General features: G+C 40.9%; 2 protein-coding genes across 2 annotated transcripts; both read right to left on the bottom strand.

The window, feature by feature from the left end:
• Positions 1-1596: 1596 nt before the first annotated feature.
• Positions 1597-18923, bottom strand: LOC306886799 (zona pellucida sperm-binding protein 3-like; the record flags this gene model as incomplete). The annotated part of the gene is made up of 8 exons (XM_079444104.1): positions 1597-1967; positions 17054-17145; positions 17206-17288; positions 17373-17490; positions 17624-17801; positions 17873-17976; positions 18063-18181; positions 18387-18923. 8 exons carry the CDS (start codon positions 18921-18923, stop codon positions 1597-1599), a joined length of 1602 nt encoding a protein of 533 aa, XP_079300230.1.
• Positions 18924-24997: 6074 nt separating this feature from the next.
• Positions 24998-27011, bottom strand: LOC306886798 (zona pellucida sperm-binding protein 3-like; the record flags this gene model as incomplete). The annotated part of the gene is made up of 8 exons (XM_079444103.1): positions 24998-25077; positions 25142-25233; positions 25294-25376; positions 25461-25578; positions 25712-25889; positions 25961-26064; positions 26151-26269; positions 26475-27011. 8 exons carry the CDS (start codon positions 27009-27011, stop codon positions 24998-25000), a joined length of 1311 nt encoding a protein of 436 aa, XP_079300229.1.

Raw genomic sequence — 27011 nt, 5'->3', positions numbered from 1 at the left:
GGTGGTTCCTATCAGTGCCAAACCACCTGCAACAAGACACAAATTAGACAGTGCCTTCAAGAGGAGGTCTTAAAAGGAATAAATGTACCCATTGGCAAAGGTACATGACTTTTGCCTAGCATCACTGGGCACAGAAGCAAGAACGGCCTTCAGAACACAAGTTATGTAGATCTGCAAGAGATTGCACAGATTAGGTCAAAACCAAAGCAAAGGGGAAGAACTCAAATTAACTCCTGATCCTTGTAGTACATACAGAACAACTGTCTCCCTCCTGGAACTTGAACACCTCCAGTTGAAACTGGATCTTTTCATGCTGGGCTCGAGGCATGAAGAGTGAGCTGGAAGCGGTAATCTTAGCATCCACAAAGCACCTGATGACAGTGTTCACAAAAAACAGCTATAACGTCAAGCCACTAGACCTTGGCCTAATTCTCAGTGACAAAGTAGTTGAGCAACTCAAGAACACCAACTCCCAAGCATCAAGTGCCATGACCTTACCAGATTCTCAGCCATGACAAGTTACAAAGAGCAATTCAAAAACATCTGTCACTTGATACCAAGGAGCTGACTTTACCTCAATTTTGAATAACAGAGCAAACTCAAGATCAACTACAGACAGCGGAGGAGAAAATAATATAATATTATTATTATTGCTATTCAAGAATGCCAGCTCTACTGCAGCAAGTGGCATGACCTTACCCATGATTCTCAATGAAAGAATATCTCGGAAGAGCAGTCACATCAGGTACTTGAGTGGCCACACAGTGAGTGGTCCACAAACACACGCAGTGGGACGTGGTTGTACACCTTCACAGATGCCTCAAGATTAACAATGTAACCCAGGATATATGAGTTTGAAGGCCTCTCATAGGACCAGTCATTTAGGGATGTTTAGGGATCAATACCAATGCGTTTTGCGTGAAGGTCAGCTCCAGACAAAGTAACATTTGTTTTCCAAATTGCCTTTCTGCAAGAGCTTCTTGGCACGCCGCAAGGCTTGCTAAAGCTATGCACATTTTCACTGATGCTGCCTTCGTGCTACCACAATGACAGTAAATAGGAATTTTAAAGTTGCATATAAAAGCATTGTGAAGTTGACTGCTTGAATTTGTTGAGCTCATTTAAAAAAAAAAAATAATTTTTTATATATATATATATAAATACAAAAAAGTGCCATGCCAGTATAACCCAGTCATTTATTATGCACAGTACAATCAGATGACTGACTTTTAAACAGTACAATCTGTAAAGATAAGCAGTGGAATGTTTATTTGCAAAGGCCAGGACAGATTGCCGGTCCAGAGAATGAGCTCTTAAAGTACCACCCTCTTCTGAAAGGGGGCCGGGAGCAGCATCTCATTTGCATTTAAAAGGGACACACAAAAAAGAGCAAGTTTTGGGTTAAATGAGAGCTAAAACCTTCATACAATTTTTACAGCTTGTAAAAAGGGTCAGAAATGTTTACATTGCTCAACACGATTACTTAGTCCAGGCAACCTTTCCAATACAAAGGAATGGTGGAATTGAAAAGTTAGAGGCTCTTCATGAAACACAGTAAATCCAGTAAGACTTAATTCTTACCATCAGCACACTGTTTCAGTCCTGTAGTTCATACTCAAAGAAGAGCACCCTGGAGTCTGGGTCCTGACCGGCAACAGGACAGCTTCCCAAAGACAGACTAGATGGCTGGATCAAATGACCATTGCTAAACAAGTCCTCCTGTACCTCCACATGAATCCGGTTCTCACTACACTGAATAGCTACATTACTGGGAGTCACAGGTTGCCTCAACTGGAAGTCCACCGCCACCTCGCTCTGCACCTCTGGAACAATGGGAAACCTCCAGTCCAAAGGCTTGACTGGACCCTGCAACACCTGCTTCTCCTGAAGACCAAGAGGCTCTTGTGCGAATCCTCTGGAGTCAAGATCCTGAAACTGAGAAGCCTTTTGCAAAGGGTTCCAGACCCCTTGAGAAAAAAAGATTGTGACCACTAAAAGCAGGATCTGAAGGCTTCATGCTCCTTGGACTTTGACTGTATCTCAAACTTCGCCATGCATTCTTCTGGTCAAAGACAGCAAATCACAACCAACATTAACACACTTTTCATTCATTTAGCAGACGCTTTTATCCAAAGCGACTTACAAATGAGGACAACAGAAGCAATCAATTGTAGTATTAAAACAACTAAAACAGATCCAAAACTAAAACTTTATGGCCTGGCTTCACATACGAGGTTTAGACTAAGCCAGGATTAGGCCATAGTTCAATTAGGACATTTAAGTGATTTTTATAAACGTGCTTAGAAAAAAACATTACTGGTTTGCATCTTGAGACAAAACAGAGGCACTGATATATTTTAAGATCAATCAGTGCGAGTTTCTTTCAGTTAAAACAACTCAGACTTACATTTTAATCTAGGACTAGGCTTAAGCCTTGTCTGTGAAACCGGGGCTATAAATACTAAATATACACATTTTAAAAATAAGTTAAATAAAAATGACAAATGCAGACAACAAAATTTCAAAACTTAACATTTAAATGAAAAACAAAAAACAAAGCTAAAAACAATTCAAAATATTAATGAACATAAGGTATAAGAGTATAATAAGGATTCTAACATAACACGAAGTCAAACACATGTACAACCATACACACATATACACACAGCATGTTTTAAAGCAGCTGTTATAATTCCAGTGCCGAAAAAGTCGAATATTAGTTGCTTAGATGATTACAGACCAGTAGCCCTAACTTCAGTTGCTATGAAAATCTTTGCGCGATTGGTGCTTAGGTATCTAATTTCTCAAATCTGTTTGGATTCTCACCAATTCGCCTATAAGGCTAACAGGTCGGTTGATGATGCTATGGCTCTGTGTATCCACTCAATTCTGCAACATCTTGAAGCCCCTCAATGCCTCCATACTGATCAAAAAGGCACGACAGCGCCTTTACTTCCTTAGGAAATTAAGGGAAGCTCACCTGTCCCCCCACATCCTGCTGAACTTTTACCGTTGCACTATTGAGAGCATTCTCACAACTGCATCACAGTGTGGTATGGCAACTGCACTGTTTCGGACCAGAAAGCCCTCCAGTGGGTGGTGAAAACTGCCCAATACACCACTGGTGTCGTGCTACCCTCCATCAAAGACATTTACCACAAACGCTGCCTAAGGAGAGTGAGAAGTATCATCAAAGACTCCTCTCACCCCAGTCACAGACTGTTCACTCCTCTCCCATCTGGGAGACGTTATAGGAGTCTTCGCTGTCGCACCAACAGACTCAGGAACAGTTTCTTTCCCTCAGCTGTCAGCCTACTGAACTGCAATCTCAGGCACTGAACACTACATCCAAGACGGACCACCTAATGGATTAAACATAAAATAAAAAAATAAATTAAAAAAATGCACTGTTCAATAACCTGTCTGCACTCCTCACTCACAATGTTCGTAATGTTTCCTCTGTTATTTTGCACATTTCTGATATTTTGCACATCTCTACCTCCGGATGCCGTTAAGGTCATTGGCCGTATATAAACATATGCTACTTACATACCTCACTTTATAATGCACCTTCTGTTTATACTTCCTTGCAACCTAAGTTGTATGTACAGTCATTTGCACTGAGCTAGTCTCTCTCCCTCCACCTCATAACTTGCACTATATGTCATAAAACTTAATGTATATACACATTTTTTATATTTATTTATATACTTTGTTATTTGCACTTCTGGTTAGATGCTAACTGCTTTTCATTTCCTCTGTACTTGTACTCTGCACAGTGACAATAAAACTGAATCTAATCTAATTTTATGCCAGAGTCCTTTTTGTGGACTATAAATCGGCATTTAACACAATTATTCCAGTCAAAGTTTTTAAGTTAAAGCAATTGGGGATTCAACACTCCCTTGCTTTCTGGATTTTGAATTTTTTGCAGAACAGAACCCAAGTAGTTAAAATTAATAATATACTTTCAAGTCTGTAGTAAACTTTAGAACCATTATTCTAATTTTAGCTTTTAGGGAATCACTCTTCAGATTCAATATTTATATTTTTAATTGAGATTAATCAGAATGTCCAACTTATACCTTGTTAACTATATCTTATTAACGACTTGTCCAGCAAGCATTAAAATCAGCAGGTTATTTCTTAACAATTTTGTTTATCTTATTCGCGGCCAACGATAAAACAAAGCAAATAGATAGTTATCAAATTCATGAGCGTAGGTAAACGTGATCTTTGGCAAGTAATTAAGATTTGCAAATCACATAGCAACAGACAAGAGATTTCTTAATAGAATCAAAGTTTATTTGACTACTCTAACACAATACTAAGCTAAATGACACAAACAGAAGACGTAAACAAACACACACACACATTCGTTGCAATGGATTGTTTTCATCTGAAGAGAGTTTTAGGTTCTAATGCTCGTTTTCAACCTGAAGGAAATCAAACACACATGGAACTCTTCTGTCTTTACTCTTAAAAGATAAATACAACCAGTTCCAGCAGATTTAGGAGATATTGTCTTACTTTCCTTGCTTTCAGTGGAGTTCAATTCCTTCCCGGTCCAGGAAAGATTGTGCGCGGATTGGCGGCTTGGGAGGTCGTTGTCACGAGAATACTCTTCAGTGGTTGGTTGGCTTCGATCTGATTTGATGATGCTCCCAGGAAGTTGGTTTCAGTTTCTGAGGCTTTAGATGTTAAAGTTCTTTGGAAATTTGAGTCTTGATCTCAGTTCACTGCTCGATCATGATGTTAAAATGACTGAGAGCGCTTAAGCTTGAGCTTAAAACTTTTCTTTCCAACAACCCAACCCTGAGACACAGTTGGGTATCTGTTTTTAACGGGCCGATTTGGGATCCACCCACGGGCGACTGATCCAATCGGATTGTTCCTGTGGGGCGGAACCCCGCCCTGCACAGCTTCTTTCCGTGCATACATTATCTGCTGCCTTATTTCATAAAATAACACACATATCCTAGCAGATTCCTATGTGTCCTAATTTGTACATTATGATGGGAAAAGACCCATACCAGATCCATACCAGATTGTTGCTAATAAAATCAGCTTTCATCTGAAATCAAACGCCACGTGTTTTTTGCATAACCAAAGTACATATATCAATTGTATCCATTACGCAGTTAATACATCGATTAAACGATCCTAAATTCTAAATAAACACATCCACGCATGTGAAACTGAACAAAATATTGATCAGGAAAATCATACATCACAAGATTACAACAATACCACAAGTTCCAATAACACAGCAAGCTTATACATGTCATGAAAACAACCTTAATATATGTTGCAAATACTGTATATTGTATATATTGTTTTTGAGTATATTGCTTCAATAGCAGAAACTAGTATAATTTGTCCCTTTTAAAATACTTGAGCAAAGCATTGGTCTCTGTCTGTTAGGGAGCGAAAAGGCGCATTCCTCTTTTGGAGAGAAATGCGAGGTCACGAGTGTCACTTTCGTGGAGATCTGGGAATCTTCTTAGCTGGTCATGTGTAGTAAACACATCATTGAATTACTGCTCTAATGGAAAGAAGATCAGGGAACGTTTGTTTCAGAGTTTTCCCAGATGACAAGGTCTTTGCCTTGTTCGACTTTATTTATGATAAATCCGGTCGAGGTTTTAGAGGTCTCCTGAGACCAGAAGATTTAGGACAGGAGATCAGCAGGAGGGAAGATTTGATTCCCGCTCGAGAATGTTTTGTCTGAAATTATGTGTGTGTGTTCTGGTTTCGACCAGGGCCTACAAGTCTCAAGACAATAAGTGTGGGGGCCCCACAAGGATGTGTATTGTCACCATTATTGTACTCTGTATACACTAATGATTGTGATTCAGTGCAAATTTTTCAGTTTGCTGATGACACCACATTGATTGGTTTAATAACAAATGATAACGAATTGGACTATAGAAGGGAGGTTTCTACACCGTTTGATTGGAGTTGCACTCATAATTTGAAATTGAATGTCCTAAAAACTAAGGAAATGGTGTTTTGATTTCATACAGAGGACAAATGCTGTTTTGCCATCGACTATTAATGGTCAGGACATTGAAAATGTTCAATGTTTTAAGTTTCTCGGCACTACCATCTCTGCAACGTTAAAGTGCAGAGTTTAAAAAAAAATAAAAAATAAAAAAAAAAAGTGGGATGACAACCTAAGAGGCATTATCAAAAAATCTCAAAGGCTTTTTTTCTTAAGACAGCTTAAAAAGTTTGGCATATCTAAAGTTGGTATGTTCAATTTTTATAGAGCTGTCATTGAAAGCGTGCTGACTTTTTCACTTATAGTGTGGTTTGTTAGCTCCACAGCTCAGCAGAGAAGTCCGATTAATAATATAACTCGGGTTGCTTCGAAAATTATTGGTTATGATCTTCCCACTATTGATGAGATTTATGTCTCACGTTTGCAGAAAAACAGCTTAAAAATCCTGAAAGATCCTTTACATCCAGCCAGACATTTATGCCTCTTCCTTCAGGTAGACACCTTAGAGCAATTAAAAGTAAGTCTACGCGTTTTTTTGAACAGTACTTATTGTAGGATTGTTCACACTCTTAATTCCTCTGGTGTCTATACATCTGTAGTGCTTGGGTCTCAAAATCGAACCTACACACTGCATTCAACTTCAAAACATTCTTGAGCAAAAATCAAAGCTCTCCTGCCATAAATCCTCTGGTCCCAGGAGACCCCTAAAACCCAGAATATATTTGGGAAGAACACCTGGATGCTTTTAAGAGAAGAGCAACTTTAAGTGCTTGGCTGGATTTATTAAACTTCACCCAAAACCCTCCCTAATCTCTCTCCATTAAGCGCAGTAATTCAAGAAAAGTAATCGCTGAAGAAGACTTTTACGACCTCGCGCTTCGCCCAAGAAAGGAATGCGCCTTTTCCTTGTTGCTCTCTAACAGACAAAGATGTCACGTATCTTACAGGGACAAAGTTATACTAGTTTCTGCTATTAATAATAATAATAATAATTCATTACATTTATATAGTGCTTTTCTGCTTTTTTCTAAGCACTCAAAGCGCTCTACATTGTGAGGGGTGGTGTCTCCTCGTCCACCACCAGTGTGCAGCATTCACCTGGATGATGCGACGGCAGCCATAGTGCGCCAGAATGCCCACCACACACCAGCTTACTGGTGGAGAGGAGACAGAGTGATGAAGCCAATCAGTGTAAGGGGATGATTAGGAGGCCATGATGGTCAGAGACCAATGGGAAATTTGGGATTTTTAATGACCACAGAGAGTCAGGACCTCGGTTTAACGTCTCATCCGAAAGACGGTGCTTTTTGACAGTATAGTGTCCCCATCACTATACTGGGGCGTTAGGACCCACACAGACTGCAGGGTGAGCACCCCCTGCTGGCCTCACTAACACCTCTTCCAACAGCAACCTAGTTTTCCCAGGAGGTCTTCCATCCAGGTACTGACCAGCTCAACCCTGCTTAGCTTCAGTGGGCAACCAGTCTTGGGCTACAGGGTGATATGGCTGTGGCTATTGAAGCAATATACTGGAAAAACACTATAAATATTATATTCACAACAGATATTAAGGTTGTCATGACATGTATAAACTTCACTGTGTTATTGGAACGTATGATATTGTTGTAATCTTCTGATGCATAATATTCCTGATCACTAGTTGTTCATTTTCACATGTTTGATGTGGTTATTGAGAATTAAGGATTGTTTCATCTATGGCTTTAACCGCGTAATGAATACAAAGGATATATGTATTTTTGTGCATATCAAAAACGTAGGTGTTTGGTTTCAGATAAAAGCTGATTTCATGAGTAATAATATGGTGTGAATGAAAAGGATCTTTTCTCTGCAAGGTAGGATCATAATATGAATAGAAATCTGCTGTTAATAAGTTTTCATGTGATAAATAACTGAACAGATAATGTATGCGCGGAGAGAGGCTGTGCAGGGCGGAGCTCCTCCCTACAGAAACACTTGCGATTGGAGAAAACGCCCCACAGGAAGAATCCGATTGGGTCAGGCGCCCGTGGGCAGATCCCAAATCGGCCCGTTAAAAACAGATGCAACAACTGAAAACGAGGTAGTTGTTGGAAACTGAAAAGAGAAGCTTAAGCTTAACTCGCTCGTCTCTCGTTTGCTCACGCGCTGCAAAGCGCTTCTTGCCATTAACATCACGGCCGAGCATTGCAACTGAGATCAAGACTCAGTTAAACTTCGAGAGAACTTTAACATCTGAAGCTAAGGAACGGAAACGACTTCCTGAGAGCGTCACCAAGTCAGAGCGAAGCCAACCAACCACTGAAGAGTACCCTCGTGACGAAGACCTCCCAAGCCGCCAATCCGTCTCGAACTGGAAAAAGAGCTGAATTCAACTGAAGTCAAACGTAAGGCAAAATCTCCTAAATCTGCTGAAACTGGTTGTATTTATCTTTTAAGAGTAAAGATACAAGAGTTCCCTCTGCGTGTGATTTCCCTCAGGTTGAAAACAAGTGAAGTGAAGTGACATTCAGCCAAGTATGGTGACCCATACTCGGAATTCGTGCTCTGCATTTAACCCATCCAACGTGCACACACACAGCAGTGAACACACACACACACACACTGTGAACATACACCCGGAGCAGTGGGCAGCCATTTTATGCTGCAGCGCCCGGGGAGCAGTTGGGGGTTCGGTGCCTTGCTCAAGGGCACCTCAGTCGTGGTATTGAGGGTGGAGAGAGCGCTGTACATTCACTCCCCCCACCTACAATCCCTGCCGGGCCGAGACTCGAACCCGCAACCTTTGGATCACGAGTCCAACTCTCTAACCATTAGGCCACAACTTCCCCAGCAAGCATTAGAACCTAAGACTCTCTTCAGATCAGAACAATGTATTGCAACGAATGTGTGTTTACGTCTTTTGTTTTGTGTTGCTTAGCTTAGTATTGTGTTAGAGTAGTGAAATAAACTTTGATTATATTAAGAAATCTCATGTCTGTTGCTATGTGTTTTGTCAAATCTTAATTACTTGCCAAAAGATTGCGTTACCTACGCTCATGAGCTTGATAACTAAAGTTAACTATTTGGGTTGTTTTATCGTTGGCCGCGAATAAAATAAACACAATTGTTAAAAGATAACGTGCTGATTTTAATACTTGCTGGACAAGTCGTTAATATGGTACCATTAACAAGGTATAAGTTGGACATTCTGATTAATCTCAATTAATCATATAAATATCGAATCTTAAGAGTGATTCCCTAAAAGCTAAAATTAGAATAATGATTCTGATTAATTACTACACATCTGTATTTCACTCCTTATAATTGATGGGACATTTATAGCAGTGTATGTATTTATGTTTGTATTTTAATGTTTGTTATTATTGTTGATGAGCTCACCAAAGCAAATTCCAAACAACTAAGGTGTTTGGCAATAAATAAATATATAGAATTTACCATTAAGTTGTGTACGTTTGTACGTTTAAAACATGTACGTTTTATATATATATATATATATATATATATATATATATATATATATATATTACACACAGTATGTATATATATATATGTATATATATCTTTTCATTTCCATTTAGTTTGTTGAAGTATTAAAATAACTCAAATTAAATAAAATTAAAACTTAATAAAAGACCTATACAGACAATTAACTAAATAAATACAAATCAAACGACAGTAGCTTATCAGTAATCCTAAGAAATAACACTGCCAAACACACATGCTAAAAACAACAACTTACACATAGTAATAAATGGTTCTAAAAACTGAAACAGAAGTGAAACTAGTAGAAGAAAAGAGGAGAAATCAAAAGCGATACTTATATCCTTTGCCGGTGTCTCCCGGTGGAGTCGCACGGTAGAGTCGATGGTCTTTACACTCTTCGGTCATCACAGGAGGAGGCCTTCACACGACAACTGCCACGGTAAACTAAGCTTTTTTTATACGCATCTAACAAAATACTAACTGAATTTACCTGAAAATCCTTATTTTTTCACAACAAATAGCTAAGCAAGCACAGACACTGACAAGATACACGAGACAGAACGAGACCAAACACAATATTAGCACTTCTCCACACAGTAAACAAAGTGTAAATTTAAATCTCCCATTTAAAAATAGGAAAATAGACCTGCTATAGAGTTATATAATTACACTAGATATATGGGTGTTTATAATACACATTTTAAAATTGTATTGCATACATATTTTCAGGAACTCCATCCTAACAAACCACAATGACCACCAGGGCTTGTCTTTGAACAAGATCCTTTTAAGAGATTACATATATTTAGTTTGAAACATTTGGAAGTAGTTAGCATAATTTAACTTTCTCACCAATGTTACTCTGCAGTGAATGGGGGGCATCAGATTGAAAGTATAAAATCTGCCCAATCCACATCAGTTACTGTCTTGTGAAGTAAGAGCTTAAGACAAATCATTGTTTTTAACTTTTTTTTTTTTTTTTTTACGTAACCCTGCCAACCTGCGCACTATCTCTACATCTTCCACTGCTCCTCTTTCTTCCTCTGTAGGTCTTTGAAATTGCCAGTCAGCTGTCAACAAAGCCGACTTCATTTCTGCATGTTCCTTACATTCCACACTCAGCATCCTGGGCTTGACTGAGACCTGGATTCGTCCAGAAGACACGGCAACCCCAGCTGCTCTCTCTCACAATTTCTCTTTCTCTCACACCCCTAGGCAAGTTGGCCGGGGTGGGGGCACTGGTTTGCTCATTTCTTTTTTTTAAACTTTTTATTTTTGTATTTCTTATAACACAACTTAGAAATACAAGAAAAACATTAGAAAGAAAGAAAAAATAAACCAGAGGCATTACATACAGTTCTTACATCCTTCTTATACAGTTATTTTTATAATATAATATGGGTTACTTTTCCTATAGTACCTATAGTACCCCCCCCCCCCCCCAATACACATACAATAGGACGTATAATAGTTAAAAAAATAAAAAAATAAAATTAAATAAGGGTAAATTGAAGTCTGTAAGTTTCAGTCCAAACAGTGTATTTCCAAGTAAATACTTCACATATATGAAGAAAAAAAAGGGGGGGGGGGGGGGGCATTAATTCCACAACACTTAGCATCTAATTATGTATTATCTATTTTCATGTGTATTAACCATTTTGACCAGTTCTTATAAAATGTATCCATACTTAGTCTTAGAGAAAAGGTCATTTTCTCCATATCAAACATATCCCTTACAATTGTTATCCAGTCCTCTTTTGTTGGTGGATTCTCATTCAGCCATTTCTTGGTTATTGCTTTTTTACTAGCAACCAATAACAACCTGAGAAGGTACTTGTCTTGAGCATTAAAATCAGTTGGTATGTTTCCTAAATATATAGCGCCAAAGCTATGATCAATCTCAAAACCCAGTATTGATTCTATTTCAGTGATTACCATTAACCAGTATGATTGGATTGCCGTACAGTTCCAGAATATATGAATATAATCCGCCATTGAGTTGTTACATCGTCTCCAGCAAAGTGCAGATTCCGGATTACCATTCTGTAAATATTCTCTTTTTGGAGTAATAAAGAATCTAATAACGTTTTTCCATGAGAATTCTCTCCACTGACCAGAACTGGAGGTTGCATGTTGTGACTTACATATGTTTAACCAATCTTCTTCCGTTAGAATTATGTTTGCCTCCTTCTCCCATTTTTCTTTAAAATATAAAGTAGAATGAGACTTAGAGCACTGTATACATGAATATATTTTTGACACCAGTTTCTTGTGAATACCACCTTTATATGCATCAGCAAAAATGTTTATGAGATTCAATTCAGTTGCCTCATTAATAATATTTTTATTAAAGTGATTTCTAAGCTGTAAATATCTATAGAAGTCGTGTTTCTCTAAATTATAGGTATCAATAAGATGTTGGAAGCTTTCTAAACCAATCTTGGATGAAACTGTACAATATGATGTGATACCATTCCATATCCATTGTTTAAACCGCACATCCATCTGTGCAGGTTTGAAGTCTCTATCAAATGCCACCCATCTTAGCAGCCGTGCTTGTTTTTCCAATCTCAGAGTTTTGCATTCTTTGAACCAAATATTAAGAGGAACTAATGTCCAATTGCTTAGTTTGTTAGAGTACATAATCTTCGTAGTTCTGTCCCCTAATAAAGAAGGGAGAGGAAAGTCTAGCTGGTTGAATTCTACTTCTTTCCATTTTGCATCATAGTCATCAATACACCAGCAAACTAGATATTTTAATTGTGCTGCTTTATAATAATCCTCCAAACAAGGAAGAGACAGTCCTCCTCTCTCCTTTGGTAATTGTAGTGTTTTGAGTCTTACCCTGGGTTTCTGATTTTTCCATATAAATCTTGAGATCATTCGATTCCAGTCATTAAATTGTTTTTTTGGTATCTCTACAGGTAGTGATTGAAAGAAAAATAATAACCGCGGTAAAACATTCATCCTTATAATTTCTATTCGATTATGCAAACTAAAAGTTAGAGGTGTCCAATTATCCAAGTCTGCTTCAGTTCCTTAGTAATAGATCCATAATTAGAAATATACATTTTAGTTAAATTATTTGGTATAGTAACCCCCAGGTATTTAATACTATTTGTTTTCCATTTAAAATTATATTTTTTAAGGATATTTTCCTGAGGTGAATAATTAAAAGAGAGGGTTTGGATTTTGTGTAAATTCAGTTTATATCCAGAGTACCAACCAAACTGCCCAAGACAAGACATGAGTTTGGGTAAACTGGAATCTGGCTCAGAAATAGTCATAAGAATGTCATCCGCATACAGGCATATTTTGTGTTCGGATTCTTTCATTGGAATTCCTAGAATTTCTGTATCTTCTCTAATTGCCTGAGCTAATGGCTCTATGAATAGTGCAAAAAGTGTAGGACTCAAGGGGCATCCCTGACGACATCCCCGCTCCAGTGTAATTGAGTTAGAAACATTACCATTTATTTTAATCTTGGCTGTTGGTAAATGATATAGTGGTTTAATGGTTTCTTATAACTTCTTCATTAAAGCCAAAACGTTGCAGTACTAAATACAAAAACTCCCATCGCACCGAGTCAAAAGCTTTTTCCGCATCCAGGCTAATTGCCAGGGATTTGGAAGTATTTTTACTCATGGTCTCGAACAAAAATAGTGCACGTCTCACATTATCATGTGTCTGCCTACTTTTAACAAATCCAGTTTGGTCAGTATCAATCAAAGGTTTGCTCATTTCTAACAATTGGAAATACTCTACCCACTCTCCCCTAGGCAATCTCAACTCATTTGAATCTCATGCCGTTACTGGAACAGCTCCTATAAGACTCCAGATTGTGGTAATCTATCGTCCCCCGGGCCAAATACCACCAACCTTCCTAGATGAGCTGGACGGACTGCTGTCCTCTTTCATGGAGGATGGCACTCCACTCTTAGTCTTCGGCGATTTCAACATTCACCTAGACAGGCCTTATGCTACAGACTTCCAGTCACTCCTAGCTTCATTTGATCTCAAACGCCTCACCACTACTAGAACGCACAAATCAGGTAACCAACTCGACTTAATTTACACACGCAATTGTTCTACAGATAACATTCTCGTACAACCACTACATATCTGCTCCGGGTGTGTGTTCACGGTGTGTGTGTGTTCACTGCTGTGTGTGTGCACGTTGGATGGGTTAAATGCAGAGCACGAATTCCGAGTATGGGTCACCATACTTGGCTAAATGTCACTTCACTTCATTATCTCTGACCATTTCTTCATTACATTTACTTTACATTTTGCTACCCAGGTGCCACCATCTCCCTTACCGGTTACTTTCAGACACAACCTACGCTTCCTTTCCCCCTCCCTTCTTTCCTCTGTAGTATCCTCCTCTCTTCCCTCGCCTACCCATTTCTCTTCTCTGGATGTAAATGCAGCCACTGACACTTTATGCTCTACCTTAACCTCTTGTCTAGACGACATCTGTCCTCTCTCCTCCAGGCCAGCACGGGCTGCTCCTTCTAACCCCTGGTTATCCAATGTTCTTCGTGAGAATCGGACCAAACTCAGAGTGGCAGAGAGAAAATGGCGCAAATCAAACGATCCGTCGAACCTGAGTAGGTATCAGTCTTTGCTTTCATCTTTATCTACTGAAGTCCACACTGCCAGATCCTCACATTTCCACAACAAGATCACCAGCGCTCCAGACATGCGTAATCTCTTCAGAACATTTAATTCTCTCCTCTGTCCCCCTCCTCCACCTCCCACCACTTTGATAACCGCTGATGACTTTGCCTCTTTTTTCACAGACAAAACTAGAACAATCAGTAACCAGTTCTCAACTCCACAGGACCTCCAATCAACCACATCCACTGCTCTAACTCCCATCTTCTCCTTCTGTCCCCTCACCGAGGCAGAAGTATCCAAACTTCTCCTCTCCAGCCATCCTACAACATGTCCTCTCGACCCAATCCCCTCACCCTCTTACCGGCACTCACACACATTATCAACACATCTCTCCACACAGGCATCTTCCCCACAGCATTCAAGCAGGCTCAGGTAACCCCACGGATCAAAAAACCTACATTAAATGTTTCTCTTTTAGATAACTACAGACCTGTCTCTCTCCTTCCATTCGTAGGGAAAACACTCAAATGAGTTGTCTTCAACCAGATCTCACGGTTTCTTTCACAGTACAACAAACTGGATGCCAAAGAGTCAGGTTTCAGGAGTGGCCATTCAACAGAGACTGCGCTACTCTCAGTCACTGAAGCCCTGCGACCTGCAAAGGCTGATTCCAAATCGTCAGTCCTCATTCTGCTGGATCTTTCTGCTGCTTTTGACACTGTCAATCATCAGATTCTCCTGTCTACCCTCGCATCACTGGGCATCACTGGGATTCCACTTCGCTGGTTTGAATCCCATCTCACCGGTAGATCCTTCAGGGTGGCCTGGGGAGGGGAGGTATCCAAACCGCATCAACTGGTCACTGGAGTTCCTCAGGGATCGGTTCTTGGACCCCTCCTCTTCTCCACATACACTACATCGCTGGGTCCCATCATACATGCACATGGCTTCTCCTATCACTGCTACGCTGATGACACACAGCTCTCTCTCTCTCTTCAACCATATGACCCAACGGTAGATGCACAGATCTCAGAATGCCTGGCGGACATCTCGGCATGGATGAAAGAACATCACCTACAGCTCAACCTGGCAAAGACGGAACTGCTGGTCTTCCCTGCCACTCCGACTCTACAGCATGACTTCACGATTCAGTTAGGCTCATCAATGATTACCCCTTCAACTTCGGTCAGAAATCTTGGTTTAATCTTTGATGACCAGCTGACCTTCAAAGAGCACATTGCAAAGACTGCTCGATCCTGCAGGTTTGCACTACACAACATCAGAAAGATCAGGCCCTTTCCGACAGAGCATGCTGCACAACTTCTTGTCCAGGCCCTTGTTGTTTCTAGACTGGACTACTGCAATGCTCTTCTGGCTGGTCTGCCATCAAACACAATCAAACCTCTACAAATGATTCAGAATGCAGCGGCACGACTGATCTTCAACGTGCCCAAAAGAGCGCATGTTACACCTCTCTTCATCTCCTTGCACTGGCTACCAGTGGCAGCTTGCATCAAGTTCAAGACACTGATGCTTGCATACAGAACGACCACAGGCTCAGCACCCTCCTACTTCCTCTCACTGTTACGAAACTACATCCCCTCCAGAAGTCTGAGATCTGCTAGTGAGCGATGCCTTGTGGTACCATCACAGAGAGGCTCAAAATCACTCTCCAGAACATTCTCGTTCACCATTCCTGGCTGGTGGAATAATTTTCCCACCCCTATCCGGAACGCCGGATCCCTGGCAATCTTCAGGCAACAACTGAAAACTCATCTCTTTCAGCAGTACTTGACTTCATCCTATATAAAAAAAACAAAAAAAACACCTCTTTCCCTCCGCTTACTAGCTTGTACTTATTTGTACAATGACTGAGACTTGGTGTTACGAGCACTTCCTCTGTCTGATTGCCTTTTCAAGATGAATCGCTTTTTGTATTCCCCAATTGTAAGTCGCTTTGGATAAAAGGGTCTGCCAAATGACTAAATGTAAACTTCAAACTATCCACAAATCACACTTCCTCCAGTGTGAAAGTCTGTCCCCTGCTGTCCTCTCACATCAAAATCAACTCACATTTGTTTAGAGCTGGTTTAGCTTGTAAATAGTATTTAATCTGCGCATATTTCTATCCCTTTTCAGAGGAGACCACATTTTCACTGGAGAAAGTGTTATGGACAAAGTTAAAACACCTGTCAATTTGTTTCTTACAAGTAGCGTTACAAAATGTTAGTTGTTGGACTGCGGCCATGTGGATTTTATTGAAAAAGAAAGCCCTAAATGAATCGTGTCTGCCTTGAATTGTTGATCGAGTTTACAAAAATGGAGATCAGTTCTTGACTGTCTTGCAGCATTAACCAGGCAAGCTTTAGAATCAATGGCCCTAAACTCAAAGAAATAACATTGATAGCAAAACTGGTCTGTGAAAAAAAAAAACCCTGAGATATTGCATAAGTGACTGACGAACGGATTAAGGTCACTCACCTGGACTACAGACAATTCAAGGTTCAACTTCAGTTAAGTATTCAACCATTTAAGAATGACTAGTCTACTGCACAAACCCCAGCTTACACCAGTACAGGGTCGGCACACCAAATATTAAACTGAAATTTGAGACACCTGCCAATTACCCGAATTAAAAACAAATCCTACAAATAACCCACCACTTCTATTAAACCGTTCACAGGACGGTTTCCTTCTGGAAAGAGAATAGGTACATTAGGACTACCCGTTTCCTAGAGCACACTCAAATCAAAATTGGAGAAAAAAAAAAACACAAAACCAGAAACAGTTTTTCCACCCCATTTATTGAAAACCAGCTAAAGTCTTCGGTCGCTCTTGAACCATTACAGGACTGAGTGATGCCTTCCCTTCCCACTGAACACCTAGAAAAAGCAGACAGTTAAATGGAGCACTTGAGTGTTAAATAAGCTTAAATCAGCAGCCTACCTCCAAAAGGAGCAGCAGGAATTCCACCATCAGGACCACATGTTGAGTCACAGCAACCACAAGCCTGGTGGCTCCCATCAGCACCAAACCACCTGCAACGAGAAAAATCAGACACGGCACCTTCAACTTGTTCTTAAGCAGCATGAACATACCCATTGGCAAAGGAACAGGATTTGTGGAGCGCATCACTGGGTGCAGAAGCAAGAGTGGCCTTCAGAATACACGTTATGTAGATCTGCAAGAGACACCACAGGTAAGAGATCACAAACCCAGAGCAGACGGAAGAGTAAAGCAAATTCATACAACACTCAGTACATACAGAAGGACTGGATGGCTCCTGGAACATGAAGGCCTCCAGCTGGAACTGGATCTTGTCTTTCTGGGTTTGAGGCATGAAACGAGAGCTGGAAGTCGTGACCTTAGCATCCACAAGGCACCTGGTGATTAAAAAAAAAACCCTCAATGTCAACTGCAGCATCTACCTTACCCTAATTCTCAGTGACAAAGTGGTTACAAGGAGCAAGCTCAATCAACTGGCGATTTGGTTAGCATCTGGTGATATGAACACACCCATGATTCTCAATGAAGGAATATCTCGGAAGGGTGGTCACATCAGGTTCTTGAGTGGCCACACAGTGGTCCACAAACACACGCAGTGGGACGTGGTTGTACACCTTCACAGACGCCTCAATATTAATATTGTCACCCAGGAAATAAGTGTGCGAGGGCCTCTCATAGGACCAGTCATCTGCGAGGAGGAAGAACAGTTTAGGCACAGCGTCACTCAGAAGGCAGAAGGTCTAAAGAAACTGCACCGACCCATCATGAGCTTCAGGGAGAACAGCAAGACTTCCTCGCCAACCTCCGTTGAAGCATAAGGGACCCAAGTTGGCCTCAGGGCATTACCGCTCACAGTATGAAACCTGCAGTTCAAGGAGGAACCAAACAAATGGTCTTCCAGTTACACCACCACAAGCAGCAAGGCCACACGTCACAAAAGGTCACTTACCTTTGGTAGTGGCATTGGACACCAACAACTGCACCATCTGCACGAGTAATCGGAGTGCCAGCGAGTGCCTCAGGTGTGTAGGTAAGAGCAAAGGTGTAGACAAGCTCATCCTCGGTCATCTGTAAGAGACTGAATGCGTTACCAAGAGGATTCTCAAAAATAATTCCAAAAGGTGTCTTAGCAAGTCGCACCATAAAATCACTTGGTTCACCTGAGTGAACAGTTCCACTAAAGAACGGAACTGTCCCATGGATGTTAGAGGTTCAGGGAACCTTCAAAGAACCTTTGTTTTAGTAGTGTGCAGCATAATATAGTAAGATTTACCATTAGCACACTGTTGCAGTCCTGCAGTTCATACTCAAAATAGAGCACCCTGGAGCCAGGGACCCAACCGACAACAGGACATCCTCCCAAAGTCAGACCAGATGGCTGGATCAGCTGACCATTGCTAAACAAGTCCTGCTGTACCTCCACATGAACCCGATTCTCACCGCATTGAATAGCTACACTACTGGGAGTCACAGGTTGCCTCAACTGGAAGTCCACCGCCACCTCGCTCTGCACCTCTGGAACAATGGGAAACCTCCAGTCCAAAGGCTTGACTGGACCCTGCAACACCTGCTTCTCCTGAAGACCAAGAGGCTCTTGTGCAAATCCTCTGGAGTCAAGATCCTGAAACTGAGAAGCCTTTTGCAAAGGGTTCCAGAACCCTTGAGAAGAAAGAGCAGGACCTCTGGAAACTCGATCAGATTGCGGCTTCGTGCTGCTTGGACTTTGATTGTATCTCAAACTTCCCCATGCATTCTTCAGATCAAATGCCACAATCACAACCAGCACTAACAAACCATGGAAAAGACCCATCCTGACAAGCATTGAAACGATACCACAATAATGCTTGTCTTTGCCATTAAGTACAGCTTTGAATTTAGGTGGCTCCTCCCCTTTCAGCTTAATTGCTTGCCTTTGATTCTCCTCTGGACCTGTAGAGTTTATGCATTAGCAAATGAGAACGTTCTAAACAAGAGTCATTAGCCAATAGAAAGCTTGATATGGATCTGAGGGTTTCATCTACACTCATTCACAATTTTCACAAGATCACACAAATAATAGAGATTTTTCTCTTTTTAAGAGTGTTAGTTTATTATAAGAACTGCTCTGGAAGAATTTAACATTACATCCCTTGCTCACCAATGGATCATCTGCAGTGACTGGGTGGCACCAGAAAGAAATTCCAAACAGCTGATAAAAACAATCCACAAGTCATTCACATTAACTGTTTTGTGATGGGAAAAGCTGTATTTGTTTCTAACTTTAAATGGTTGCTTCTGGCCAAAATATCCATAATCACACTGGCTTGTAAACAGTGCTTGATCTGTCCATATTTCTATGCTGATTCAGATGAGACCACTTTTTCACTGGAGCAAGCAATATGGATTAAACACGCAGCCTTTTGCTTCACAATACATTAACTGATGGACTGGAGTTGCATGGATTACTTGTGGATTGTAAAAAATACAGCTCTTCAATTGTTGATCTTGAGTTTTAAATGGAAATGTATTGAAGCATTACAATGATGAAACAAGGATCAGAGTCAATGGTCCTAAACTCAAAGAGATATTAGTAAAACTGTGCTGTGCAAGACAAAAATGTCCGAGATGTTGCACAAATGAAAAACCAACAGATTTCAAAAGGCCATCCATTGGAATTCCACACATCTTAACTCCAGACAACATTAAGGTTTAATTTGAACGGCGCGTCCAGTGTAGACAGGGTTTTACCTTCTTAAAAATAAGAAAAGAAAAGAAAACCGAGTTCTGATCAATATAGGCTGGTTAAATGAGCGCTTGTTAGTGTATTCATCCACATGTTTAGGATATGTTTTAGAAATTTAAATACACATTCACTATAAACCACTTATAAGATGAAGAAGAGGAAGAAGCCTAACTGTGATCATTATGAACTTGTTTAAAACAAAATACATTCACTTACATAGGCTACATTTGTGTCTGAATAACTAGTTTTGCGTGCCTCATTTCTTAAACCTGATAAAGTAAACGGAACAAAGATCATTATAACCATTATTGCACTCGTCTCCGTGACAGCATGAAATGAAACATCATGCAAAAATCCATTCACTGATGGCTTCTTATTTTTATTTAACATTTGTATATATTAGAACTATTATTTACTTTTCTGCTTCATTTCATGTTTTAATTTTTTTATTAACATTCTGTATCAACGTATCCGTTTAGGACTTGAAGTAGCCTACCATAACTGTTTTGCAGACTTATGTCAGTAGATGGCGATAAATCAGCCAAAACAATGACCTGGTCCCACCTCTGCTAAATATTAAACTGAACTTACAAGATACATGCCATTTTCCTGATTAAAAATACAGGAGACCTACAAATAACCCATTTGAAGGTGGACAATTCCCAAAAGTGGAAAATGCCAGCGTTGATACAGGTACTCACAGTTTTCAACCTGCATCTATTGATTTAAAAATAGTGCCTGTACCAGCAGGTCCCCACTCTGGTCCAGAAGTGTCAACAAGGCATATTGGGAAACAAATTTAAAAGTATGACCAAATCTATTTGGGGATGCAAGGACAAATGAAACCACTCATTTGAAGTAACCAACATGGAGCAATAAGTTCACTGCATAAGACATGCAAAATATCTGCAGTGAGTCAAGGAAGTGGGTGTTCAAGCATAACTATTGGCACAAACTCCGATTAGTGCAGGGGTGACAAACTCAGTTCCTGAAGGGCCGCAGCCCTGCAGAGTTGTTCCAACCCTGCTCCAACACACAAACCATGTCGTTTTCAAATAAATCAAAAATCTAAAAAACAAAATTGCAATACGTATCGTATCGGCACCCAAGTATTGTGATAGTATCGTATCGGGAGGTAGGTGTATCGTTCCATCCCTACTAAACATGATGCAAGTAATTTCATAATCTGTTTATCAAGAAAACTAACATTTCTGGCAATAAATTTTGTTCTAGCATTAACCTTACCCAGGACTTTCATAGCCATACTTACACCACTTAAATCATTGTCAAGGATACATAAGATATTGAACGGAGGTTCTATTTTATATTAAGCAATCCCCCACCTTAACAGACACCTTAGAAACCTTATTCAAAATTTTTTTAGACCCAAATAAAATGGATTCCATTTTACCTAAATGCAACATCAGTTTGTTTTCAGAGAGCCAGTCTCTTACCTTACAAAGCTCCTTACCTAAATTCACTTGTATCCTACCAACATCCTTATCTGAAATTAATAAAGCAGAATCATCAGCATATAAAAACAAATTACAATCACAGACTGCTTGCGTGTCATTTATGTATAAAAGAAACAAAAGAGGGCCCAAAACACTTCCCTGAGGGACTCCATTTTTAACCAGTTTCCTTAGAAAAAAACCCATCAATTTCTACCCTCTGAACTCTCCCAGTTAAATAAGAATTCAACCAGGCTATCACTTTACTTGAAAAACCCATGACACTTAACTTATCTTAAAGTATTGCATGATTTACTTTGTCAAACGCTTTCTGGAGGTCTAGAAGTACCATACCTCTACATCTATCTGCCTCCTTATAAAATCTGTTAAATAAAGTAAAGACGTATCAGTCGAATAAGATTTCCTAAAACCTGACTGAAAATCATAAATTCAACTCTTACTTAAATACTCATACATCTGTACACAATTCTTTCTAAAATTTGAGGCCACACCAAGAATGGACGGTAGTTTCCAGGATCACATCTGTTACCTTTTTTGAATTACGGAATGATTTTAGCTAACTGGAAATATACAATTTTCTAAGGAAAGATTAACACTAAATGTAATAGTTGGAGCTATAATATCTGCAGCATTTCTTAAGAATCTAGCTGGAATATCATCCAGCCAAGTTGACTTAGACACTTGAAGCTCTTCAAGCATTTTAGTAATTTGATTTACACTGCAAAAGAAAAACTGTTTGGCAACACCCCTTGTTTTGAATAAAATCTCTCAACAAAATCAGTCCCATAATTTCCTTTGGACAGAGGAATCTTATCAAGTAGACTATTAGCAATAAATGAAAAGAATGAATTAAATTTATTAGCAACTTTTTCAAATGATATCTTGCCATCAATATCTAAACGTACCTTTGATACAGAAAATGTATTTACCAATTGATTGGAATCTATTCAACACCTTCCACAGAGATTTAGGATCTTCTTTGTTTTCTTTAATTTGTTCTTTAATAAAATTACGTTTTACCTGTGTTTCTTCCCTCGGGTAATCCATCTCATGAACACTTGACAATAAAACGCGGAACACACAACTGTATTATTTATTCACCACACTTGCTTACTTTAAAAAAAAAAAAAATTACATTTCAAATTTGCACATATCAGACCTGTACACACATAATTGTGTATATTATATATTGTGTTTTTGCTGTTTTGTACATTGCCTATTTGGATATTTGTATTATTCTTTATTATCTGTGTCCTGTCCTGTTGCTGTCTCTCTGTTGCACTGTGGAGCTTCTGTCACTAAAACAAATTCCTTGTATGTGTAAACATACTTGGCCAATAAAGCTAATTCTGATTCTGATTAATTCTGATTCTGGTATCACTCTGTCCCACGGGCAGCTTTAGGACTCTCTGATCACTGTTTGATTAATCTTATAACGACCTACAGGCAGAAACTTAAATCTGCAAACCTATATTAAGAACTGTTAAAAAATGGACTAATGAAACAGAGTGGGATTTACAAGCCTGTTTCTCTCTCACTGATTGGACTGTTTTTGAAGCTGCTGCCACCGATCACAGAGACTGTAACATCTTATATCAGTTTCTGTGAGGATATGTGCATTCCTACCAAGACTCATCTAACTTACAACAACGACAAACCATGGTTCACTGCAAAACTCAGACAGCGCCGTCAGGCCAAAGAAGATGCTTACAGAAAGGGGTTTAAAGTCCTGTATAAATAGGCCAAATACACACTGGAAAAGGAGATCAGAGTGGCAAAGAGGAATTATTCTGGCAAGCTAAGGAACAAATTATCTTCCAGTGATTCTGCTTCAGTGTGGAAAGGTATGAAAGATACCTTTCATACCTTTCCAGTATGAAAGATATCACCAGTTACAAGACACCATCCCCCAGCACTTTGGAGAATCAACAACTGGCAGACGACCTCAATGAGTTCTACTGCAGGTTTGAAAAAACACCCCACACCCACCCTGAACACCTCTCCACACAACCATTCACATCTCCAGCAACCCCCTCTCCCCCACACCTACAATTCAAATCAGTGAAGATGACGTGCACCAGGTCTTCAGAAAGAACAAAAGAAGAAAAGCTCCAGGCCCAGACGGTGTGTCATCACCAGCCTGCCTAAAAACCTGTGCTGACCAGTTGGCCCCCGTCTTCACACAGATCTTCAACAATTCACTGTGCGAAGTCCCCCAATGCTTCAAACGCTCCATCATCATCATCCCCGTCCCAAAGTAATCCAAAATTACTGGACTTAACGACTACAGACCTGTGGCTCTAACGTCTGTGGCCATGAAATCATTTGAAAGACTGGTTTTGGCTTATCTGAAGGCCTCCACTGGACCCCCTGCAGTTTGCCTACAGAACAAACAGGTCTGTGGATGATGCAGTCAACATGGGACTGCATTACATACTGCAACACCTGGACAGACCAGGGACTTGTGAGGATCCTGTTCGTAGACTTCAGCTTCATCCCAGACCCTGACACAGCTCTCCTTCTGTCAATGGGTCACCAGCTTCCTGACAGACAGGCAGCAGCTAGTAAGGCTGGGAAAATTCTCATCCAGCACCCACACCATCAGCGCTGGAGCTCCTCAGGGCTGCGTTCTCTCCCCCTACACCAACGACTGCACATCTAAAGACCCCTCTGTCAAGCTCCTTAAGTTTGCAGACGACACCACACTGATCCAGGACGGTGATGAGTCTGATTACAGGAGGGTAAGGAGCTGGCTGTCTGGTGCAGTCTTAACAACCTGGTGCTTAACACGCTCAAAACTGTGGAGATGATCGTGGACTTCAGGAGAAATCCCCCTGCTCTTCCCCCACTCACCATCATGAACAGCACTGTGACTGCAGTGGAGTCATTCAGATTCCTGGGCACCACAATTTCTCAGGACAACCACATTGAATCCATTGTGAAAAAGGCCCAGCAGAGGTTGTACTTCCTTCGCCAGCTGAGGAGGTTCAACCTGCCACAGGACCTGCTGAAACAGTTCTACTCCACCATCATTGAATCCGTCTTCTGCACTTAAATAACTGTCTGGTTCAGCTCAGCTACCAAATCGGACCTCAGAAGACTACAGAAGGTAGTCCGGACTGCTGAGTGAATCATTGGTACAACCCTCCCCACTCTCCAAGAACTGTACTTATCCAGAGTGAGCAAAAGAGCTGGCAAAACCACTCTGGACCCATCACATCCTGCACACTCCCTCTTTGAACTGTTACCGTCTGGTCGACGCTACGGAGCATCAGAACGACCAGACACAGTTTCATCCCTCAAGCAATCTCTCATGAACACTTGCCTCTAAACGTGGAACAACTCTTGCACATTTATTCACCACACATCAGACCTGTACACACATTGTCTGTTATAGTGTTGTCGCCATTTTGTACATTGCCTATGTATATTCTTTTGTTATCTGTGCCCTGTAGAGCTTCTGTCACTATGACAATTCCTCATGTGTAAACATTCCTGGCCAATAAAGCGCATCCTGAAAAGTTATTCAAACAGTAGGTCAGTCTTTAAAAGGTTATTTTCCTACCAAGAAGGAACCTTTCCTTCTGGAAAGAGAATAGGTACAGTAGGACTACCCGTTTCCTACAGCACACTCAAATCAAAATTGGAGAAAAAAAAAAAACAAAACCAGAAACAGTTTTCCCACCCCATTTATTGAAAACCAGCTAAAGTCTTCGGTCGCTCTTGAACCATTACAGGACTGAGTGATGCCTTCCCTTCCCACTGAACACCTAGAAAAAGCAGACAGTTAAATGGAGCACTTGAGTGTTAAATAAGCTTAAATCAGCAGCCTACCTCCAAAAGGAGCAGCAGGAATTCCACCATCAGGACCACATGTTGAGTCACAGCAACCACAAGCCTGGTGGCTCCCATCAGCACCAAACCACCTGCAACGAGAAAAATCAGACACGGCACCTTCAACTTGTTCTTAAGCAGCATGAACATACCCATTGGCAAAGGAACAGGATTTGTGGAGCGCATCACTGGGTGCAGAAGCAAGAGTGGCCTTCAGAATACACGTTATGTAGATCTGCAAGAGACACCACAGGTAAGAGATCACAAACCCAGAGCAGACGGAAGAGTAAAGCAAATTCATACAACACTCAGTACATACAGAAGGACTGGATGGCTCCTGGAACATGAAGGCCTCCAGCTGGAACTGGATCTTGTCTTTCTGGGTTTGAGGCATGAAACGAGAGCTGGAAGTCGTGACCTTAGCATCCACAAGGCACCTGGTGATTAAAAAAAAAACCCTCAATGTCAACTGCAGCATCTACCTTACCCTAATTCTCAGTGACAAAGTGGTTACAAGGAGCAAGCTCAATCAACTGGCGATTTGGTTAGCATCTGGTGATATGAACACACCCATGATTCTCAATGAAGGAATATCTCGGAAGGGTGGTCACATCAGGTTCTTGAGTGGCCACACAGTGGTCCACAAACACACGCAGTGGGACGTGGTTGTACACCTTCACAGACGCCTCAATATTAATATTGTCACCCAGGAAATAAGTGTGCGAGGGCCTCTCATAGGACCAGTCATCTGCGAGGAGGAAGAACAGTTTAGGCACAGCGTCACTCAGAAGGCAGAAGGTCTAAAGAAACTGCACCGACCCATCATGAGCTTCAGGGAGAACAGCAAGACTTCCTCGCCAACCTCCGTTGAAGCATAAGGGACCCAAGTTGGCCTCAAGGCATTACCGCTCACAGTATGAAACCTGCAGTTCAAGGAGGAACCAAACAAATGGTCTTCCAGTTACACCACCACAAGCAGCAAGGCCACACGTCACAAAAGGTCACTTACCTTTGGTAGTGGCATTGGACACCAACAACTGCACCATCTGCACGAGTAATCGGAGTGCCAGCGAGTGCCTCAGGTGTGTAGGTAAGAGCAAAGGTGTAGACAAGCTCATCCTCGGTCATCTGTAAGAGACTGAATGCATTACCAAGAGGATTCTCAAAAATAATTCCAAAAGGTGTCTTAGCAAGTCGCACCATAAAATCACTTGGTTCACCTGAGTGAACAGTTCCACTAAAGAACGGAACTGTCCCATGGATGTTAGAGGTTCAGGGAACCTTCAAAGAACCTTTGTTTTAGTAGTGTGCAGCATAATATAGTAAGATTTACCATTAGCACACTGTTGCAGTCCTGCAGTTCATACTCAAAATAGAGCACCCTGGAGCCAGGGACCCAACCGACAACAGGACATCCTCCCAAAGTCAGACCAGATGGCTGGATCAGCTGACCATTGCTAAACAAGTCCTGCTGTACCTCCACATGAACCCGATTCTCACCGCATTGAATAGCTACACTACTGGGAGTCACAGGTTGCCTCAACTGGAAGTCCACCGCCACCTCGCTCTGCACCTCTGGAACAATGGGAAACCTCCAGTCCAAAGGCTTGACTGGACCCTGCAACACCTGCTTCTCCTGAAGACCAAGAGGCTCTTGTGCAAATCCTCTGGAGTCAAGATCCTGAAACTGAGAAGCCTTTTGCAAAGGGTTCCAGAACCCTTGAGAAGAAAGAGCAGGACCTCTGGAAACTCGATCAGATTGCGGCTTCGTGCTGCTTGGACTTTGATTGTATCTCAAACTTCCCCATGCATTCTTCAGATCAAATGCCACAATCACAACCAGCACTAACAAACCATGGAAAAGACCCAT

Source organism: Barbus barbus, assembly GCF_936440315.1.
Source record: "Barbus barbus genome assembly, chromosome: 20".
Lineage (NCBI taxonomy): Eukaryota > Metazoa > Chordata > Actinopteri > Cypriniformes > Cyprinidae > Barbus > Barbus barbus.
The sequence above is the reverse complement of the archived record's forward strand: the minus strand, read 5'-3'. Positions and strand labels throughout refer to the sequence as shown.